The 23,843-nt window shown below is 38.0% G+C and overlaps 1 protein-coding gene across 2 annotated transcripts in view; it reads left to right on the top strand.

The window, feature by feature from the left end:
* Positions 1-23,843, top strand: part of dvl1b (dishevelled segment polarity protein 1b) — a 35,908-nt gene that overhangs the window by 882 nt on the left and 11,183 nt on the right. Inside the window, exons 2-13 of one of the 2 annotated variants that reach the window (XM_016244215.1) lie at positions 11,060-11,129; positions 11,566-11,687; positions 15,816-15,928; positions 18,600-18,738; positions 18,905-18,998; positions 19,358-19,427; positions 19,509-19,648; positions 21,324-21,400; positions 21,483-21,550; positions 21,660-21,737; positions 21,818-21,952; positions 22,177-22,344. In XM_016244215.1, coding sequence (XP_016099701.1) covers positions 11,060-11,129; positions 11,566-11,687; positions 15,816-15,928; positions 18,600-18,738; positions 18,905-18,998; positions 19,358-19,427; positions 19,509-19,648; positions 21,324-21,400; positions 21,483-21,550; positions 21,660-21,737; positions 21,818-21,952; positions 22,177-22,344 — 1,274 coding nt within the window. Of the gene's footprint in view, positions 1-11,059; positions 11,130-11,565; positions 11,688-15,815; positions 15,929-18,142; positions 18,450-18,599; positions 18,739-18,904; positions 18,999-19,357; positions 19,428-19,508; positions 19,649-21,323; positions 21,401-21,482; positions 21,551-21,659; positions 21,738-21,817; positions 21,953-22,176; positions 22,345-23,843 lie in introns of those variants that run through there. The other variant, XM_016244291.1, reaches the window with a different exon arrangement.

Below are 23,843 nucleotides of genomic sequence, written 5' to 3'. Positions count from 1 at the left end.
GAGAACATCTTAAACCACCTAAGCTCTAGCCTATATGTGTCAGCGTGGACATTTGTGATGTTACGCTCGTAATTTGTTATGAGATCATTTGGTTGGGTTTTAATTTGGTGGCATGAAAAATCTAAGGTGAAGTATTGCTATTAGTCCACTCTAATCTTGTCAGAGCAGTCTGATGTGATTGTCATTATTCTCTAATCAGCCAATCACATGCCAACTCAGTGCATTTAGGCATGTAGAGAAGGTCAAGTGACTTTGAACATGGAGCAAGACAGGTTGATATGAGTATTTCAGAAACTGCTGATCTACTGCGATTTTCTCACACAACCATTTACAGAGAATGATCCGAAAAAGGGAAAATATCCAGTAAGCAGCATTTCTGTAGGTTTCTGTAAATTTCTTGTTGATTTTAGAGGAGAATGGTCAGAAACGTTCCAGGTGATAGAAAGGCGAGAGTAACTCAAATAAACATACGTTACAACCAAGCTATGCAGAAGAGCATTTCTGAACATTGAATCTCCTTGAAGAAGATGGGCTACAGAAGAAGAAGACTGGGTGACACTCATGTCAGTTAAAAACAGGAAACTGAGACAACAAATCGCACAGGCTCCAGCAGACTTGGACAATAAAAAATTGGAAAAAGGTTGCCTGCTCTGATGTGTCCGATTTCTGCTGCAGCAATTGGATGGTAGGGTCAGAATTTGGCAGAAACAACATGAAAGCATGGATCTATCCTGCCATGCATCAACAGTTCAGGCTGCTGGTGCTGGTGTAATAGTGTGGGGCTTATTTTCTTGACACACTTTGGGCCCCTTAGTACAGATTGAGAATTGTTTAAATGTCACAGTCTACCTGAGAATGTCCATCAGTTTATGACCACAGCGTACCCATTTTGTGATGTGAGTATGTTGTAACAGATGCTTGTTTTGAATGTACAGCATAGGATATGTACACACAGAGATAATATATCAGATTATTCTTATATGCAAAGCAATAAGTAAATGTGTTGCTTTTACCTGATATGCAAATTTCAGATCTGGGCTCCAGACTAATTCTTCCCACTGGTCACTCATTTGCGACTAACTTTCTCAGTTGGTCGCACGAGCACATGATTTGGTCGCAATGATTTTTTTTTTGCACTACAACATGGGATTAATCAATGCATGCTTTTATCATAGTTTATAGTTATATGGAAACGAAAGTGGTTAACGTTCAACCCGTTCTTTTTCATCAGTATTATTTGTGATTTGAATTTTGTGAACGGGAGATCCTCTGTTGCTGTGTTATAAGCCGGGCTTGGGGTGCTTACACGTTCGAATTCACGATATTGTTGTCACGTTTTACAAGAAAAGATAATTGTCTGTTTTGCTTACATACATCTACACACCTTTCACTTTTTAAGACTAAAACAAAAGATGGATGCATTGTTATTCTTAATTATAAAGCACAACAACAATAAAACAGTAAGCTACAATGACAAACTAGCTTACAAAACGTTTATTAATAAAAAAACAAATAACATGAGGCATGGCAAATGACATACACCACATGCTGTATTATATACAGACTAATAAATTACAGAACGTTTAGCAAACACTGAGGAATCAAATAAAAAAAATAAAAGAGAGCCTCCATAGCATATAACGTGAGGTAAACAGCAAAGATAATGCTTTTCAAAATGAAAACAAAAAGAAAAGTAAAACTAAACTTGCTGTCTGTGTTTTTTCCCCACAAGAATACCAACATGTTTACCTTCTCTGGTTTAAGAAGCGGCCTTTTACTTTACTTTAGCTTGAAAACCATCCATCGTTTCCTCAATATTCGCGTCATTTTTGCTGTGCGCACCTTCGCGCTTGTGCTGACGCGGCGAGTATAAACCATGCTCTACACTCGAAGCGCTGCACAGTTCAAACTAGTAGCGTTGTTACGTTATGCTTTCAGTTTCGTTTGCCGTTTTGTGTTTCACTTATGCAACACAAATGGCAGCGCTTATGAGTTGAATAACGCGGTGGTCGCGCCAGTGCGACCGCACACAAAAGTCGCACAAGCAGAAAAAATTTGGTCGCAGTCTGGAGTCCTGGATCATATTTTAATTAATTAATTAATTTTAAGACTAATTAACATAGCATTAGTTATCTGACTGTCTAACTTACGTTTAAGCTTCTTAGCCTCCTGCTGTTACTTTGACATTAAATTTACTTTGTATTGTCTCACAAGTTTTACATACTCTAAATTGTTTATCACAAAACTTTGCCTTCTCACGAAATGATAAAATTTTCCATTGCAATGTTTAGCTGAACAGACACCAACATTCTCACTGAACCTTTTCATTTAAATACATGTACAATTGCATTTATTCAAATGATTTATTTTTTCAGGTAAACTCTCATCCTTCTGTCAGGTAGCCTACAAGAGTTAGTAAGGGGGTCACAGGTGAATTATTCCTGTTATGCAGAACTTTTTCTTTTTTTATCTTTGTGACATATGCTTTTGTTGAGTGTTAGCTTATGAGTGAGGGTGTCAACTAAATCGCATGTTGACACATGGTGTTCTGGAGTAATAAAACCTCTGTGTCAACTCAAATGGAAGATCCCAGCTAAACATGTGGAAGAAATACATAAATGAAGAAAAAAGACGAAATGTTGCGTGCTATGGATTAATATTTACTATTTTTATTTATACTGTTTTGTAGTCAAAATTACCATTTTCACCTGAGATTTGAAGCCAAAATTTACCTACTCATCTCTGTATTTTTACACAAAGATTGGTCAGTTGTCACAGGACAGATCATAGTGACAGTATGCAAGAGTTTGATGTAAAACAGCATGATTTGTTCTTGTTGTTCTGTTTTCTTATGAGATTTGGTAACCATAACACTGAATGTTTCCCTCATTTAAATATGATTTTCTAAGTTATCTTTACAGTGTAGCTCAAAGTTTTCTATTCAAACGCTCACTATAACATCATGCAAATAAATCTCAAGACTAGTTTAGACTAGTTAGAATAATTCTGGACAATTCTATGTTGCCTCAGATAAGAATGATGTGAAGAATTTCAGCAGATCTGCCAACCAGCTCTCTTGGTGTCACGAATCCGGTCCATGAACTTTCAATTTCATTGACTCTCGCACTACACACTGTTGCACATCACCCCGGACTACATTTCCCATCATGCATTGCACTGATTGCACTCAGCACGGATTGCACACAGCTGTTAACACTGATTGCACCCAGCTGTTTCATATCACTCCCTCACTATATAACACTCACTCTGATCCCTTCCCTCTGCCGAGTATTGTTTCAGCGATTATCACTCCCCTAGTGATAGCTACACTACAGAGCCCTCAGTGCAAGGCTGTTGTTAGCCCTCGAGCAGGGCACCCGCTCGCTCGAGGACTACATTCAAGAATATCTGGATATTGCGTGTTATTCTGATCTGCCAGATTGTGTACTCATAGACTTTTTTTGTGATGGAGTAAATGAACCTTTAAAGTCACGATTAACCCGTGAAGGTCCCCGTTCTTCACTAAGCAATTTTTGGGATTTTGCTCTGCTGTGTGTTGACTCCGTGTTCACTGTGGGTGTTGGTCCGCTTGTGTAATGGCCGCACTAGAGCACGCTCACAAAATGGTGGCGACAGCGGAGCCTGATCGTAAAATGGCGGACTCAACAGCGCCCCGTCAAGTCACAGCTGATCTTCACGAGTCAGGTCAAGTGACAGCTGATCTTCACGAGTCAGGTCAAGTGACAGCTGATCTTCACGAGTCAGGTCAAGTGACAGCTGATCTTCACGAGTCAGGTCAAGTGACAGCTGATCTTCACGAGTCAGGTCAAGTGACAGCTGATCTTCACGAGTCAGGTCAAGTGACAGCTGATCTTCACGAGTCAGGTCAAGTGACAGCTGATCTTCACGAGTCAGGTCAAGTGACAGCTGATCTTCACGAGTCAGGTCAAGTGACAGCTGATCTTCACGAGTCAGGTCAAGTGACAGCTGATCTTCACGAGTCAGGTCAAGTGACAGCTGATCTTCACGAGTCAGGTCAAGTGACAGCTGATCTTCACGAGTCAGGTCAAGTGACAGCTGATCTTCACGAGTCAGGTCAAGTGACAGCTGATCTTCACGAGTCAGGTCAAGTGACAGCTGATCTTCACGAGTCAGGTCAAGTGACAGCTGATCTTCACGAGTCAGGTCAAGTGACAGCTGATCTTCACGAGTCAGGTCAAGTGACAGCTGATCTTCACGAGTCAGGTCAAGTGACAGCTGATCTTCACGAGTCAGGTCAAGTGACAGCTGATCTTCACGAGTCAGGTCAAGTGACAGCTGATCTTCACGAGTCAGGTCAAGTGACAGCTGATCTTCACGAGTCAGGTCAAGTGACAGCTGATCTTCACGAGTCAGGTCAAGTGACAGCTGATCTTCACGAGTCAGGTCAAGTGACAGCTGATCTTCACGAGTCAGGTCAAGTGACAGCTGATCTTCACGAGTCAGGTCAAGTGACAGCTGATCTTCACGAGTCAGGTCAAGTGACAGCTGATCTTCACGAGTCAGGTCAAGTGACAGCTGATCTTCACGAGTCAGGTCAAGTGACAGCTGATCTTCACGAGTCAGGTCAAGTGACAGCTGATCTTCACGAGTCAGGTCAAGTGACAGCTGATCTTCACGAGTCAGGTCAAGTGACAGCTGATCTTCACGAGTCAGGTCAAGTGACAGCTGATCTTCACGAGTCAGGTCAAGTGACAGCTGATCTTCACGAGTCAGGTCAAGTGACAGCTGATCTTCACGAGTCAGGTCAAGTGACAGCTGATCTTCACGAGTCAGGTCAAGTGACAGCTGATCTTCACGAGTCAGGTCAAGTGACAGCTGATCTTCACGGGGCAAGTCAAGTCACAGCTGATCTTCACGAGTCAAGTCAAGTCGCAGCTGATATTCAGGAGTCAAGTCAAGTCACAACTGATCTTCATGAGTCCAGTCACATCTCAGCTGTTCGTCCAGAGCCACGTCACGTCACAGCTGACCTAGGCCGTCTATGAACTCTCTGCCTGTCTTGTTCCGGCCAAGGAGGCCGCCTATGAACTCTTTGCTTGTCCTGTTCCGGCCAAGGAGGCCGCCTATGAACTCTTTGCTTGTCCTGTTCCGGCCAAGGAGGCCGCCTATGAACTCTTTGCTTGTCCTGTTCCGGCCAAGGAGGCCGCCTATGAACTCTTTGCTTGTCCTGTTCCGGCCAAGGAGGCCGCCTATGAACTCTCTGTCTATCCTGTCACGGCTAAGGAGACTGTTTGCAAACTCCCTGTTCGTCCTGCCACAGCTATAGAGACCCTCAGTCGTTTCCCAGCCTTAGCCTTAGCCGCAGCCGCTTTCTCGGTTGCTGATCTTCGCCTGGTTTCCTGGATTTCTCCCCTAGTCTTGCCCCTTCTGATTCTGTCTGCAGTTCATCGACCCACGCTAGCCCTAGGATTATTCTTGTGTTTTGCCCGCCATATACTTGTCTGCCTCTGTTTGACCCTGCCTGCTTTATGACCACGTCTCTGTCTTCTCCACAATAAAGCTCTGCAAATGGATCCGCACGTCTCACGTCTCGTCAGCCCCGTAACACTTGGGTGGGACTTTAGCACATTTACAACTTGGTACTGGACGGCTGAGACCATGCCCACTTATTTCAACTGGTATGGAGACTGCATCAATGAGCAAGCTTGGATATTGGTATGTGCAAACATGTGACGATAAACTGTTCTTTGTGTGTAAGAATGTTTCTGGAGATTGGGTCTTAGTCAAAGAAAACAAAACTTGGCAAGATGCAAAACAACATTGTGAAACGCATCACGCTGCTCTTGCAATTATACGTAATTCTGTGGACAGCTACTATATCCGTGCTCTGCTAGATAATAGTTTGGCCTGGTGACAGTTAATGTTTCTCCTTTGAAAGAGACATGGTGATGGGTAAACAACGACCCTGTCACATTCTCCATGTGGAACAATCGTTTGTTTTGTGCAGTGATTGATAGGAGAGGATTCTGGCATGACTGTGTTTGTTTTGAGGAACATCCATTTATCTGCTTCAGAAACGTTAACAACATTCTGGAATTCTCCCTGGTCAATGAAAATAAAGCCTGGAAAGAAGCTCAGTCTCACTGCAAGCTGTTGAACATGAACCTTGTGATGGTGAAAACCGAAGCAGAATTGACTGCATTAGTGGTTTATATCCATGAAATACACCACATATTTGTGGATAATCTTTACTTTTGGATTGGGTTGTATAATAACCCTTGGTTTTGGTTTAATAGCCTATTAAAGATTCAGCATTGGAATAGCATGCAACCTGATAATGTAGATTTCAAGAACAGAACCATTTCACCAAACAGACAAGCATGTGGCGCTTTAAAGAATGGTGAGATGTTTGATGAGTCATGTAATGATGCACTCCCCTTCTTTTGTATGGCCACAGTGCGCTCTATGATCCTGGTGTCAGAACCCAAATCATGGATGAAGGCCTTGAAACACTTTATAGACAGATATGTGGACTTGGCCAGCCTGCCAGCAGCTATGGAGCAGCATGTGGCTGAGAATAAAGTTAAAGACGTCCAGAGTAATTATGTGTGGATTGGGCTGAACTTTCTGGCGGGTAGTTGGATCTGGGTGTCTGGGGATAATATACAGTATGTGAACTGGGTGACTGGTGCAAACCTACAGTGTCCAGTCACTCTTCGCTGTGGAGCCCTCACTGTAGCACACGGGAAGTGGGAGCCAAGGCCATGTGAGGAGAGACTGGAATTTCTCTGTTTTCAGACTTAGAGATGAAGAGAGACTGAAAAATGGCAAAATATTTATTAGTCTATTATAATGCTTGCTATTAAAAACAGAAAATAAACCGTTCTGTTTTTGCTAATGGATAATAATGCAGTCATTTTAAAGTAGTTCAAAACATTAAAAAAAGTTTGTCTGTTTGTTAATTTTGAAGACCCTAAAATGAAAACACAGTAAATATTTAATAAATTGCTATTAAGTTTTTTGTTAACTGATGTTTAGTCTTGCAAGTAATCTCCTGCATAGTTAAAATAGATGTTCATGTGTAGTCCTGAAACATTGTACTTGTGTTTGTACAGAGTTCCCACAATGATGGAAACCTTTTTGTTTACTTGTGTATTGTACCATAGTTAGGCTATGAATGATTATTTACTGAATTTGTCTGAATTGTATTTATTTCACCAAGAAACAGGCAAGAATGAATAGGCTGCCTACCATGATTTTTGTTCTTTCCAACAACAAAGCACTTGAATATACGACAAACTCGGAATTACAACTTCAGAAGTAAGAAGGAGGAAGTTTAAATGCTATTTTTGCTGTGTCTAATATACATACAATATGCATCAAATGGTTATTTATATATGTAACTATACATGACTGTAATGGCAGGAGAAAGCAATATAGATGTTGTGAGAAAAATGAATAAAGCTTTACAGTACTACTGCTATGTTTGTCTCCTCCACCATATTTAAAGTTTAAGGTTCGCCCAACTCGGAAACTCGGGTATCAAAATTATCTGTGAGTTTCCTAGTTGTAAATACAACTAGAGAGGGTGTTGTCCAATTTCCAAATCGGAAGCTCGTATTTACGATAATTCCAATAGCACGTGAAAGCAGCATAATAGATGGGTGCTGCTGTGATCTACTCTGAAAACAACATGGGCCATTTGTGTTAAAAACATAACACTGTGCTCACAGAACGCAGCGCGCGGGTGCTGAATTAATTGTATTTTGCATATTTTTGTGCTTGCATGTTTAAATTGGTAGGTGTATTTTGTTCGTTCAAGCGCAAGACACCGCTAAAGGAAAGAAATAATTTAATTCGGTTTTTCGCGCAGTCTGAGATACGGCCCTCTGTGTGCGCACCGAACACGGAGCGTGAGTACTCAGCTAAGTTCTTCCGTGTCTTGTGCTTGAACGCTTTAAAATCTTTTGAATGTTTAAATTGATAAGGCTTAAAAACACGTGCAGATGATAAGCTTTCGTGATGACGTGTAGCAGTGGGCCATCAACTGTTCTGAGCGTCTTTCATGCTGGCCTTGGGCAGTTGGTTGAAATCGCCAGGGGACCCCCCCACAGCCGTGGGCCCCTATAATCCTTACCACCTTTCACCCCACTAGCTAGGGCCCTGGACGTACTCCAAGTGCTTGTGCTCACGCTGCTTCTGAAATGGATTCACGACGTGAGGCAACACCACTCACGTCCGATGTAGAGACAGTGTTAGGATCACAAGGAAGGCAATGCAAAGCCTGTATCTTTTCACAACTCACACTACACATTGTCTTGTAATCCTCTGAGACATTTCTATGGCTTTGTTGATCGAGTAATCCTGTGTCTGTGACTGAGTAGTCATGTGTATTTGCGTCTCTCTAGTATTTCAATGGCTACAGTGGCAGCGATGTAGAAATAGACGTTGATCTTCTGCAGAGGCTTTCGACACACTATGACGTCATAACGTAACAAAATCCAAAATAGTCATTTTTCAGCTTGGTTTTAATTAGGGTTGCAAAGGGGTGAAAATTTTCCAGTAAATTTCTGGAAACTTTCCAAAAATCCCTGGAATATTCCAAAAAAATCCTCGAATGTTTCCGAAATTTACTGCAAATTTTCCACTTTTTTGCAACCCTAGTTTTAATAAAGGGCTGTGTTTGAACTAACGAGAACGTTTTGAGTTCTGAAATTTACCGGATGTTTTATATTACAGAATTTCACTTACAGTCTTTTTTTATTTTATTTAACTGATTAATTATTTTTTTAATTGAATCTCTCAACATTTTACACAAGTAGCCAGGTAGTGAAGACAAGAAAAAAATAAACTAAATCATGAAGTCACTTGCATTCGCCGCTTGCACTCTCAGCTACTTGCAATCCACACGAATCGTGCGTGTTGCCAATGGAGACACGACGCTGTGGTGGTTAAATGATTCAAACTAATTTAGTACTATAACATACAGGATCCTGCAAGTCATCTGTAGGAGAAAAAGACAAGACCCGCAAATCCGTGACCACAGAACAGCAGAATATGAATGCAATGCGCAAAGTCTCTCATTAAGCGCTTTTAAACCTCCGTAGAAAACCATAAACACTTAATAGGCTATGGCTTATTGTATTAAGATAGTGCTATTAAAAGAGAAAATTACGTTTATTAATATAATGTATGTATATAGTGTTTTCCTCCCATACCGCAAAAGGTGGCATAATGTGGCATAACGGTCTAAGATTATAAAGACATCATGCTCCTCTTCATTATTAAAACACAATTAATATGTGCAGATAAGCAGGTGAGACCAGAATAGAGTTGGTCCATTTAATATCACTTAATGAATTTCTTAATGCGTGATCATATGGTCTGTGAAGTTTGCATCAACAATAAGAAATACTGAATTTGGTCTTTATCATCTAAGTCCGTTATGGCACATTAAGCGTTTTGCTGTAGGCGTATGGGAGGAAAAGTATAAGTTTGCTCGTTGTGTTCATGAGCATATGCTTGCCTTGTAGTCTAGTGCATTAAATGAATAAACTATATATCGAATTTGATCTTTTAATAGCACTATCTTGACACATTAAGCCATATTAAGTGTATGGTTTTCTACGGAGGTTTAAAAGCGCTTAATGAGAGACTTTGCGCATTGCATTCATATTCTGCTGTTCTGTGGTCACGGATTTGCGGGTCTTGTCTTTTTCTAAGTTTTAATCATTTAACCACCACAACGTCTTGTCTCCATTGGCAACATGATTCGTGTGGATTGCAAGTAGCTGAGAGTGCAAGCGGCGATTGCAAGTGACTTCGTGATTTAGTTTCGTTTTTCTTGTCTTCACCACCTGGCTACTTGTGTAAAATGTTAAGAGATTCAATTAAAAAAAAAATTAATTAATAAATTAGATTTAAAAAAAGACTGCAAGTGACGTCACTCCCACGAGTGCAGGTGCAGGTGAGAGTGCAAGTTTGAGAGTGCAAGTCCGAAAATGCAAGTGCATGTCTGCAGCCAGACCCTTCTCGATATATTTGCTTTCTTATTAAACAAGATGAATTTCCATTGCTTAATACAGATTAACTAAACTAATTTTCATTTAAATATATGCATGCTTTTCTCAGACAGACACTCTTCCTTTGTCACTTACAGGTGTATTTCAAGTCTTCTTGGGTCATATGATAACTTTTGGGACTAAACCTAATTCAAGTGGTTTAAATGTCTGTCTAGATTGTTTCAACAGCATGTAAAATAAGCAATAATATGTCAGCATTGATATCATAAATTTAATTCATTTCAATAGCTCATCTCACACTACAACATTATTTTTCAGGCTGGTTTGCTGTTGTTAAACATAAAAAAATATGTCTGCATAAGGTTGGCATACTTGAGTTGACACATCCATTACAAGCTGTCATGTGGGATCCTCACCATATGCCCCTTTATTCAAAATCATTGTGACAGTTTACAATTAGCATAGTCAGTCTGAGCAACACATTCAAACAGGATCACAGTTACACATCACACAGCACATGAAGATGTCATCTAGTCCCTATGAGAGCTCATTTGTCAGCACATATCGGTGGATGTTGAATACAGCAATCGGTCCCTCCAAGATTTTGCAAACTGAATTTAATGTCTTGTTTCAGCAACAAATTAATCAATACTGCGCAAGCAATCCAATGTTTTGTGCATGTTCATGTGTTAAGAGTGTGGGGCGTAATGAAAGTTAATATTGAAACAAAAGACAATATAATTGTTAAATAATTAATAATAATGAAATAATGTATTTATAATTTATAACATTTAAAATGTATAGTATATAATCAGTACAATGTTGTACATGGTTACTGGTGGGTTTTCACTGCAAAACAACACAAAAAAGCAGTTTTTGAGAAAAGTGGCAAATTCAGTCATGTTAGGCTGCAAAAATCTGGAAAAAAAAGGTCCTGCAAAATCCTGGTGGGACTGAGCAGTGGTATATACAACATCCACAAACAATACAGCAGTTTTATTCAAACGCTATTCTAATTAACAATACATTCCTCTTTTTCCTTTGTGTCTCTGCAGGGTTGTCAAAGAGGAAGTCTCTGACGATAATGCCAAACTGCCTTGTTTCAATGGGAGAGTGGTGTCATGGGTGAGCTGCGAGAACCTCTGCCTTATATAACATCTGAATCAGAGTGGAAAAGGCAGGCAGTCATGCATTCATATGTCATAAGAAAGATGCAGCACATGCCCTAAATCATACGCTGCATCATACTGGACATCAGCAGTTTTAGTTCACTGATTCATTACACTAATTAAGTCTGAAAGGCACTTTGAAGTCGGACCAACTCTAAAGTGTAATGCATAATTCAGGAAATTGCATTCTGCTGGATGCCATTTTTATTTAGCACCTTTAAGACCTTTGTTTGTTGCTGTCTTTTGTCATGAGTCTAGTAGAAAAGTTCAAACATTCTGTTCATCCAAACTGAGTGAGGGATAAAGAAGAGCCATTGAAACCTGCACATTGTGCACAAAAAGCAACTAGACAATTAAATTTTTTAAAGATGCATTTATGTGTCTGTTTGTAGCTTGTATTGGCCGAGAGCTCCCACACAGATGGGATGTCAGTGTGCACTGACAGTCATACAGAGCTACCCCCACCGCTGGAGAGGACAGGAGGCATCGGAGACTCAAGACCACCCTCATTCCAGTGAGTATCAACACACATGTATCCTGTGCAACAAACACTTCAGGACGAATCCACTAAACAGATTCGCATCTTGTACAAGTCATATTTCAGCACAAAAATCTCCATCCACGTCAGTGTTGATAGCCTCGTGGTTAGTGTGCCGACATACAGCGCAACTGTGCTTTTAGTATTTAAGAAATTAATAATTTTATTTAGCAAGAATGCATTAAATTAAACATATACAACAGTAAAGATATTTATAATGTTACAAAAGATTTTTATATTTATATTTTGTCAATAAAATGTTCTTTTGAACAGTTTTTGATAGTAATAAGAAATATTTCTAGAGCAGCAAATCAGCATATTAGAATGATTTCTGAAGGATCATGTGACACTGAAGACTGGAGTAATTGCTTCTGAAAATTCAGCTTCAGGAATAAATTACATTTTAAAATACAATTGTTAAAAAAAAAATTTTTTTTGGAGCATGATTGCACAATTACCTGATTTGCACATGTTCTTTAGTGAATCAGGTGCTAGAACACATGCAAATAAACATGAATTCCCACCTTTTAATGCACTTGCTCAATCAAACTCATTCACCTGATCTTATGCTACATAGTTAAGAGAGACAAAATGCTATTTGTTCCATTTGGATCAATTCGACATACAGTGTGATGTGAGAAATGGTATGACCTCTTGATATTGCTATGATATAATTGTATTATATAAGTGAATTGTGTGGGCCTGGTCAAGTGAAACATTTAATATTCTATGCAACAATAGTTATTTAGTAATCTTATGCTCTCATTTGTGTTTTTTGCTTAACCACTGAAAACGTCCATTTATAGTGTGCACCCGATGTGCTGATTATCTCTTTTGAATGCACATACACACTCGCATTAGCGATACTCCCCTTCCCTCTCACATTCTGCACAGTCTGTTTACTTCATCTGTACATTTATACACCTCCTTCCTTTACACACCTCCATGCTGCTTTTACATGAACTCAGGTTTTAGCTCCCACAGACTCTATGATCACTCATGTACATCATACATCCCCCTATCTATAAGGCTCAAGTAGTCTTTCATCAACATCAAACCAGAAAAGGGTTGATTTTTAAAGGATGTGTGGCATTTTTTTGCCTTTTTGCTTTCTTGCTTAAAAATTTAACTAATTGATATCACCATACATAGCCAGGTAATTGATTACATTAAGAATTGCAAACATTTTTGTATCACACATTTTATGAAATGTTCATTTAAATATGCATATTAGGTATTATCTAAGTAAATATGCACACATTTTGCATACATTTCCAGAACATAAATCTAAAAATTGGATAAAGCTAGGGTCAAAACTCTTTTTTTATTTAGTTGATTTTTAGAGTCAAAGGTTTTTTTAGAAGGGATTTTTTTTTATATCTCATTGTATTATGACATTTTAAAAAAATTCTTGAAGCATCTTGGCCACAGTTCTTCTGGATTGAGTCTGTCTCAGTTTGTTCTGTTTCTTCATGTCATTCCAGACAGTCTGGATGATGATGAGATCAGATCTCTGTGTGGAGCGCTGGTTATTGTCAGACTCCTTGTGCAAACCTTGTGCAAATGAATGTTTGGAAATGTAAACTGATATTTCCTACTGACACACTACAGCAAAAGATAGAAATAACTGATTTAAAACCATTTTTAGCTGGTGAAAATACTAGTCTTCTAATAATTTTGGCCACCACTGTATGTATGTATAAATATATATAATTTTAAGTATTTATATTTTAATTATATTTAAGATATTTTATAATTTGTTCAATTAGAAATATTTTTTTTTCTTGGAGTAAAATGTTTTTGCATGTAGTGTATTGCCTTAAAAAACAAATGTGTGTTAAATTAAAAAATATATATAGATACAATGACAGTGACAATACAACACAATGACAATAATCACAATTAATTATTAAATGAATTCACAACTCTAAAATTGTTCATTTATAATTTCTGTTTTCAAAGCAAAATCAAAAATATTTCCAAGAACCACCTGAAACCTTCTGATGTAATCCCTGGACTATAAAGGCCTTACCTTTTTCCCCAGTCTGGAAATTTTTTTTTACAGAAGGCAAGAGAACAGTACAGTGCAAATGAAAAGGGATATGAATAGAGTAGGTCACCTGAACAGCAATGATAGTGTATGAACATCTATAAATAGAATAGATGCTGTGAATTCATTAAAATAACAGAAATAGTAAAAATGTTCAAGGCTGGACTGATGTAGCAAATATAATTAGCTATAATGGATGATACTTGCACTGCACAAAATATCCTGTTAAAATATTGTTTTTTCATTGTTATTTATACAGTAATTCACAGTTTTTACTTGCAAAAATAGACAGTATTTACAGTAAAATTACATATAATGCGATGTTCTATTGTTTGCCTTTTTTACTGTGTATGGTAAGGTAACTTACAGTTAACAATTTTTAATGGTAGCTTCTTTTAGTTTTTTTTGTAAAACTTAAATTTTTTACAGTGTGGATTATTATTGTTGTTATTATTATTATTATTATTACAGTCACACATTCATGTATTGTGTTCCTTTTATAAGGCAAGAAACAAAACAAGCTGTCAATTTGTGTGGATTATATTCATGGCAGACTTTGAAGGTATGTTTTTGCAACTCTTTACTTGATTAGTGATAATGCCAAGTGATATTCTATAGTTAAAATGGTTGGTGTGTATGAAGTTGTATTTGAGCCATACAGATGGGCATGTAGATCACTAGTGCGGTTGCTGTAATATTTTGCCCTCTTGTGGCTGATTTTTAAAATGCACAGCAAAGCTCACACGCATCAGATTATATAACGATGATGGCATATCCTTAATTTCTTACATTGGTTGACTGATTCACTGCTTACACATTTGTTTCAGGTTGCATTTATGCAGTGTAACTCACATTTTTGGTTAGACTAGTAATATGCTGTAATACACTACCGTTCTAATGTCAGGTCTTTTTTTGTGTAGATGTTGTTGTAATTTATGTTCAGTAATACTGCATTTAAAAGCAGTAATGTTGTGAAATATTATAATTTTTAAAACACCTGTTTTCTTTTTTCATTTAAATGTTCATTAATACTAATTTATATAAAATATAATTTATTGCTGTTAATGCAAATCAAAAATGTTCAGCGACCATTAGTCTATTTTTCGATGTCACAATCAGTGTATCAGCATTGATTTAGGGTATCAAAATGGTGAAAATAGTTGTGCTGCTTAATACCTTTTGTGAAAGCCATGATATATATATTTTGAATTCTTTAATGAATAGAAAGTTCAAAAGAATAGAAAACGTTTGTAACATTAATGCATCCTTGTTGAAAAAAAATATTTATTAAAAAAAAGCATGATAACCCTAAATTGAACAGTAGTGTATGTTTCATACAAGCATTATCATTAAAAATGATTATTCAATTATTAAAATTATTAATTGTTAAATTTAAATGATTACAATTATTATTAAATGTTATTTTTATTACATCAACATGTAGCAATAACTGAAATGACTCTTATTAATTTGTCTTTAAAGATTCATCAATTTCTACTGCATGTGTATGTGTCCTCTTTGGCCTGCTGTGTATTTAAAAGTATTGTGTCTTCTACTTTGGAAAGGACAGACTCACTTTTTTATATGGTTTTAAAAAAATACAATGGTTATTACATTCAGGTGTCATATGGCACTTGTACTATATTAAGACTGGTTGGTTGGTCGAGGGGTTTGTAATGTTTCTTAGTGAAGGTGGAATCAATTTCTCACCTCGCTCAGGTTTCTGCTGAAAACACATATAGATGTACAGTTACCTGCCCCAGGGGTGTAATTCAGAAACCAATCTTTCATGATGAAACACCCCCTATGTGTCATAATCATTATTCACTGAGTAAACTATCTCTCTCTTGCTCACTCCAGTCCCCTTTCTGCCCTTCTCACAAAAGCTAAAAAAGTCTGCATTCCATTGCTTACATATGTGTATCTTACATGCACATAGGTGACATACACAAAAGCAGTGTGTATTAGATAATACAGGTGTTGCAGTGTGTCTAATGTCACTCAGAGCTCATGCTGTGAACATGCATATGTTTCTGTTCGTGTGCTTGCTGCAGTGCTAATGCAGTGAACAGCCGAGACGGGATGGACACAGAAACAGGAAGCGAGTCAGTTCTCCGCCACCGTCGAGAGCGGGAGCGAGAAAGGACCAGACGGAGGAGAGATGAATGTAAGTGTCGCTCTGAGAATAAGTACTGTAATTTTAGCATATGTGACCAAATCCCTCCTGCACATGCCATTTATTTTTACCACAAACATTTTACATTCATGAACAAAAGTGATATAATCATGGCTTGATCCTACCGTGAGAATGGCAAATGTTTTTACCCCCTCTTATTTAGGATAGTTCCCTTATTAGTGTGCTAAGTACATTTGTCTTTCCAAACCAGGGTCAATCTCTTTTTGTGTATGTTTTGTGAATATTGCTGTATTCATCTTTGTATTTTTATGTGTGCATTGGCTTGTATTAAGCTCATTTATCATCTATGGTGAAGTCTTAATTTATCCTTAATTACTTGCCATGACAGGCTGAAACAACTTCATCTTTTTTAAGTATGTTCTCACATTAATATTACAGAACAATGCAAATAAAGCAATCTGTCATTTAAATGACATTTAACAGACACTCTCATTGTACACTTTATTACTTTGTTCTGTATTTGATTTTCCCTTCATTGATTGTTGGCGCAATAAATAACTGCACACATAATGAACACATCCGTAGACTGTACAATGACAAAAATGTTACATTTATTTACTACTACAACAGGCGTTAACAGAGCAGAATCACACACCCTTCCTCTCGTTCATTCAACATAGTCCTCACCCTAGCAAAACAAATGCTTTCTCACACACAAACACACCCAGACCTCTCAAAGTAATTTATCTGTGTGTTTGTGAGGGTAGCGTGGTGCTCTCTGTTGGCCCATTAGTTCCCGCTGATCATTAATCAGTGTGGCTTAATTAGGCGGCCAGTCTGGAGACAGTGTCAGTGGTGACAGTGCAACGCTGAGTTCACAATTAATAGGACAGAAAGGAGAAACAAATATTAGCTATACAAGGAAAAACTGTTCCTCTGGGAATAGCCCTGCAGAAGCTAAGGATTCTGGGCATCCAGACTGTGTTTTGTGCTGTGCCCCTTTTTGATTTTCCAACAAAATGCAAAGCAGGGATGTGGATTTATGTAAGTATGTATGCATGCATATATGTATTTTTTCCCCTAATGCTAAACAGTAAACACAACACAAAGAATTTACATATATAAGGAGACATCCAAATAACTAAAATATAATTAAATATTGAAAAAAAAATTAAAGTAGATGTAGGCTATATTTAGAGAACATGGAGAAAAGTTAGTCAAGCTTAACATTTATGTATGTATATATGTATGTATGTATTTTGTTTTCCAGGGCATACAACATTGATTAAATATTACAATATTTCGTATTGAATAAAATAATAATAAAGTAAATAAATAAAAATGTAATTTAATTAGCTAAAATGTAGATGCGTAACGAACAACAGTCAGGCGTAACATTAATTGTTTAAATTTTTTTTTTTTCAAAGATAACGTTTCATTTCAAACAGTATGTCTTTTATCCTCAAATTTCTTTACAGGTTCTTTTCTCACCTCGCGGGGTTTGTGAACAAGCTCCAGTATCTCGTCGTGGTCATATCATGTATGTTGCTCGTAAATTATAATTGCACATGGTCTCACGCTCGAGCATCGCACGCAGAACTCGAAATAGTCGCGACGCGCGCACAGTCCAGTGCTGCTGTTGATGAATGGCAGCGCGCGAACAGAAGGGGCGGGTGATAAATTGATATTGCGCGCTCCCGCGGGAGCTCTCTCCGTGTAGTAGTTTATTTGTGTGCACCGGCGGAGCAGCTCTTCTGTCGTTAGCGCTTTCTGAGGTAAGGCATTTGACATATTTTATCTCAAATAAACAGTATTCAGGTTTTCAATCCAAATGAAACCTGTATTTTGGCGTGTATTTTGGGTAGAGCAGGTAAAGACAAAACAAAAAACGATCATTTTTAATTACAGAATGAGATCAAATTAATTTGAATGAAAATAAAATTAAGTGGGAATGCTCTACATGTGAAGAAGGAGACTGTAACCTAATATATCTTTATACATGATGTGTTGTTATATTATCCGTCTAAACGGGATATATCTTTAGGCTAAATAGGCTGCTCACACAAATAGTGGTGATGTATTGAGTACTTTATCATTTCATTGCTGGAAGTCAAACATGGCTCTTGCTTCTCTATAGTACATTAAGCTATATCAGCATCTTTTGTAGTTAGTTTGCTCTCCATCCTAAATACAACACATAATATAAACAATATTTTTAACATATTTTGTTCTGCGTTTTACTACATCTCTTCTGTTCTTCTGCCTGTCTTTTGTTTACCAAACTTACCAGTTTACCTGTACCAATTTACTAGCGACTGCAAATAAATCAAGTAGAAATCAAAAGACTGGCTTGTGAGTGAGCATATCATAGACAGTATGAGAGAGCGATATCAGCCCGGTGAAAGAAGCGCTGGCCACCCAACTCTCTTGGAGTGTTTCGGGTTCCACCAGAGGGAATATACAAAGCCAGGCTCACTGGGATGCCGCCGCCTCACCAGAGCCTTCCAGCCAATCAGATGCCACCCTGAGGCAGAGCCACGCCCACGGGAGTGTATGTTTTCTTCTTTTAAAGTTTGTCGCTCAAGGTTTGATCAAGCCATGAATACAGTATATCCACATATTTAGACCTCTTTGTTGGTATTTAGTTTTTTCAACAAGGCCTTGACAATCCTCACTGTGTACATATGCTGGTTGTCCTCAGTCCCACGTGTGAACGGTCACTCTAAAGCGGAGCGGGTGGTGAGGGACACGACCATGGCCTGTGACAGCGGCTCTATGATGAGCAGTGAGCTGGAGTCAAGCTCCTTCATTGACAGCGAGGAGGATGAGAATGCTAGCAGGTTTGGTTTGGAATGATTAAAAGCATAAACTTTTTTGACATTTTATGTTTATATAATTTCTGTGGGCCAGCCTTGTAACTGAATTATTATTTTGTCTTGGCTCTTGGAGCATAGTTATATGTTCAATAATCAATCTATTCTTCTCTCCTCTGTTTGTCTCTTTCAGGCTGAGCAGTTCCACAGAGCAGAGCTCTTCTTTTCAGTTAATGAAGAGACATAAGCGCAGGCGCCGGCGACACAAAGTGGCAAAAATTGGCAGGGTTAGATGTGTGTGTGTGTGTGTGTGTGTGCACCTACTTAGCTATATTTTGGGGATGAATTTGTACCCAGAGAAGAGCTAAACCCCCCAAAAACATCCTTTTTTTTGAGCATGTCCTCATATGTAAAAGTAGTATATAAATGAAGTAAATAAAGTTTTTAGAAGAAAATGCAAAATATTTTCTGTTAGGTTTAGGTTGCGAATTACAATAGTTATAACTGGCTGTACTGTACATAAAAACAATAGAAGTCTTTGGAATGTGCCCATTTAGATAGCTAGGTAAACGTGTATGTGTGTGATGTTTTTGTTGTGTGTGGCTTCTAAGGGTCTCACATATCTCCTCTGGTTTTGTTTCCACAGTCATCTTCCTTCAGCAGTATCACAGATTCAACCATGAGCCTCAACATCATCACGGTTACCCTTAATATGGGTAAGATCAGCTTGCCTTGTACATGTACACATACAGTACATCACAGATTCACAACTTCCATGTTCTCTTTCATTTGCACAGAGAAATATAACTTTCTCGGCATCAGTATAGTGGGTCAAAGTAACGATAGAGGAGATGGTGGCATCTACATCGGCTCTATAATGAAGGGAGGAGCGGTGGCAGCAGATGGGAGGATAGAGCCAGGCGACATGCTGCTGCAGGTAGGTTGTAGTGTCCAAAATGAAACTTCTTGTGAATGGTTACTTCTGTTTGTGATCATTTCAGTCAAATTAATTTTTTTTAAATTTCAGCACCAGTTGTTTTTGTAAATTTGACAATGTAAAAAGAATGCAAAGAGATTGTTGTAAATACTGAATAAGCAAAACCGCAGCCTGTGATTTTAGCAGAGCAAAGTTCTCCCTCTTATTTTGCAGCAAAAGGCTCAGAGATGGTGGAAAATAATCATGAAAAACTAAATTACAAATTACATGTAATAATTTCACTACATTATAAGTGGATAGAAAAAAGTTTAAAGTGGTCATGTAGGCCCTGTAGTTTAACAAAATAATAAAAATTCATTATATGGATAATACACCCAAAAATGTTGTCATTAATTACTCACCTTAATGTTGTTTCAAACCTCTATGACTTACTTTCTTCTGTGAATCATGAAAGAATGTTTTGAACAGTGTTGCCAGATTGGAAATGTCCAAGTATCTTACCAGAAGCTCAAAATGATTGTATTTGGAATAAAATGATCGTACATGAGTCAAACATACAGAATACAGCTATTTATCTAAACCAACAACTTTTTGACACAACCTGAAAATTACCACAATAGATTAATAACTATCTCTGTAAAAACACCTAATAGCTCAGTTTTTTACTCCTTGTTTGAAAAGCAGATTAGTATAATGCAGTGGATTGGCTCTGCAGGTGGAAGATACTGTGGTGTATTAAAGCGATTATGTACTGCAGGGACATACGGCTTGTATTTACATACATGAAATTTGGCCTCTGGCTCCGTGCTCTGTGGCTTTAGTGATTGTCTGTAGATGCAGATATAGCCTTCAATGCCTGCAGCAGCTGCAGATCCCTGTTGAGCAGCAGATTACAGTAATAGTTATGGATTAGACTGCAGCTTTATACCGGCATGGCACAGTGCAGCACGCTGATATTAGGAACATTACCTTAAGGTATGAGTATTAGGTCAGTTAAATACACATTTTTTGCTGTTTTTATATACAGGAACGTAGAAGGTCCCAGTTGGCTTGTGTGTAAATGAAAAACAGGTTTATACTACGTTTATAGCTAAACTCTGAAATTATTTAAAAGGGTTTAATTTTTTTAACAAGTTGTTGCCAAATATATTCCAAATGTTTAATGTAAAAACAAGTTTACTTTTAAAGTAAAAGTCTTTACTTTTTAAGTTAATGTAAATAAGGCATGTTTACACATGGGACATAGAGTGATGACAAACAAATCACTGAATAAGTTTTGAATCGATTAACTGAAACATATATCTGCCTTTTTGACTCCTACAAAGTTCTAAACAATATTCAAAGGCCCTCATATTCATATATTTAAAAAAAATGTTTACCTACATTGTAGGGCTTGGCATGCATAGAAGAAAATGTATATTCATTATAAAAAATACCAATGACCTTTTATATTTTTATTCATTTACAAGATATTTGCAAGTATATAAATCACACTTTTAAATATATTTTAAAATTAATTACAGTAAAATGAATGGTTTAAATAATTTTAAGTCATATTGAGGCCCCCTTGGAAATTTGCAGGTGCCTCATAATAATTCAGAGTAATTATACATATATTGTAAATAATTAATATTCAAAATGGTAACGTATGTTTATGCCACATTTTGACTTGCAGGTAAATGACGTGAACTTTGAAAACATGAGCAATGATGATGCAGTCAGGATCCTCAGAGAGATTGTCTCAAATAATGGGTAAGAATGAACAGGAGCAAGATGTCAGAATTGTCTCAGATGCAAGTGTGTTCTAACTAACTATTGTACTTGTCCTCTGTAGGCCCATCAGTCTCACTGTTGCCAAATGCTGGGACCCTTCCCCTCGTAGTTACTTTACAATGCCCAGAGGTCAATATACACAAATGCTTTGTTTACATTTCTTTCAGATACACAAAAGCCAGGCACAGACGTACTTATCCATCTTCTCGGACTTACTCTGCTTTTTTCTTTTCCAAAGCTGAACCAGTTAGACCCATTGACCCAGCAGCATGGATTTCCCACACTACTGCACTTACAGGGTCTTACCCACAAAACGGTACAGTCTTTTCTTTCTGACAGATCACAGCATCTTCTTTTTGCAAAGCGTAATGCTAATCATCTTGTTGTCTTTCACAGAGTTTGACGATCTCCCTCTTTCAGTGGGAAAGACGGACATGGCCACTATTGTAAAGGTGATGCAGCTCCCAGACTCAGGACTAGAAATAAGGGACAGAATGTGGCTGAAGATTACTATAGCTAATGCTGTTATAGGTGAGCTCTCTTTTTCTTCCTGTTTGTGAGATTTTATTACTGTTGATGTTACAAAAATGATGCTTGTTAAATTAGACTGTTAAAGTTTTTTTCCTGTATTTACTTCATTTGTATCTATGGTGTTAGTTTTTCATGGTATTAGAAATGTTTTTATGGTATTAGATAACTAAATATACCTGGTGTATAGGTTTTTATTTGTAATCTGTCTGAATCTCACGTTAAAGGAGGTGATGTAGTAGACTGGCTCTACTCACGGGTCGAAGGATTCAAAGACCGACGGGATGCCAGAAAATACGCCAGCAGTCTGCTGAAACATGGCTATCTCAGACACACTGTCAACAAGATCACCTTCTCTGAACAGTGCTACTACACATTTGGAGATCTCTGCCAAAGTACAACACATCTCTACATTTCCTTTAAAGGAATAGTTCACCCAAACATGAAAATTAGGTGAAAATGTATTCATGCTCAGGCCGTTCCAAGATGTAGAGGAGTTTGTTTCTTAAACTGATAATCAGCTGATAAGAAAAATATGACAGATATCCACACAACAGTCTAGCACAAATTAATGTTTTGTCAAGTGGAAAGCTGCATGTTTGTAATAAATGTATCATTAAGACATCTTCAAACCATTAGCTCCAGCCTCTATCTATAATATTGCTTTCTTCAATCAGATGAGAAATATGCACAAATCAAGCACCATTTACAAGCAAAAACTGATATGTAGATACAAATATGTAGATGGTTTTTGATGTGTTATTAGGGTTTAAAGATGGATTCGTTTCTTACAAGTAAGAAGCTTTTCACTTCACAAGATGTTAATTGATGAAATGGAGCCATAGTGATGTTTTTATCAGCTGTTTGAACTCTCATTCTGATGGCACCCATTCAATTCAGAGGATCCATTTGTGGTCAAGTGATGTAATGAGAAATGACTCCAAATCTGTTCTAATGAAGAAACAAACTTATCTACATTTTGGATGGACTGAGAGAGAGTATATTTTCAGCCAAATTAAATTTTCGGCTGAACTATTCTTTAAAGGGGTCATATGATGCTGCTAAAAAGAACATTATTTTGTGTATTTGGTGTAATGAAATGTGTTTATGCGGTTTAAGGTTCAAAAAACACATTATTTTCCACATACTGTACATTATTGTTTCTCCTCTATGCCCCGCCTTTCTGAAACGCGTCGATTTTTACAAAGCTCATCGGTCTGAAAAGCGAGGTGTGCTGTGATTGGCCAGCTATCCAGTGCGTTGTGATTGGCCGAATACCTCAACCGTGTGACGGAAATGTTACGACCCTTACCATATTGTGATGCCTTGTCCCAGCACGATGAGACAAATACATTAAAACCCATTATAAATGAGGCATTTGTTGCATCCAGTGGGGACATAGTTACGGCTTGACTTATACTGTCTTTTTACACGTTGCGTTGTATTGCGCCGCGTAAACATAAAACCATATCTGCATTTGTAATCGGAGAAATGACAAACAACAAGTGCTACTCTACACTGTTCAAAACTCGCGTTTGAATCATCAGGGGCAAATTCTTAAAATATAAAAAACGTACTTGCAGTCTGTGAGTCAGAACAGCCGGCATTGCAGGCTACTCTACCAGGATCAGGAAACAGTCCTCCATAAAATGTGCTGGACACATCTGAATATTTGGGATGAACTGTTCTGGAACAGTGTTGTAAATACAACATAACCACTGATTTCTAGTCATGTCCTCTTTTGGAAGGCCAAAACAAAGTATTTTCGCTTTCACAACGAAACACACGGCGGGCTAGAGTGAGCGGAGGCCGGCTTGAGTGAGCGGAGGCGTGCGGGCTTGAGAACGGCGCAGCCGGCGGATTCGACGAAGGAGCGTCCAGCGGGGTTGCGGCA

This window comes from Sinocyclocheilus grahami, unplaced genomic scaffold (assembly GCF_001515645.1).
Source record: "Sinocyclocheilus grahami isolate Dianchi unplaced genomic scaffold, SAMN03320097.WGS_v1.1 scaffold3.1, whole genome shotgun sequence".
Taxonomy (NCBI): domain Eukaryota; kingdom Metazoa; phylum Chordata; class Actinopteri; order Cypriniformes; family Cyprinidae; genus Sinocyclocheilus; species Sinocyclocheilus grahami.
This window is presented reverse-complemented; position numbering and strand designations above follow the sequence as displayed.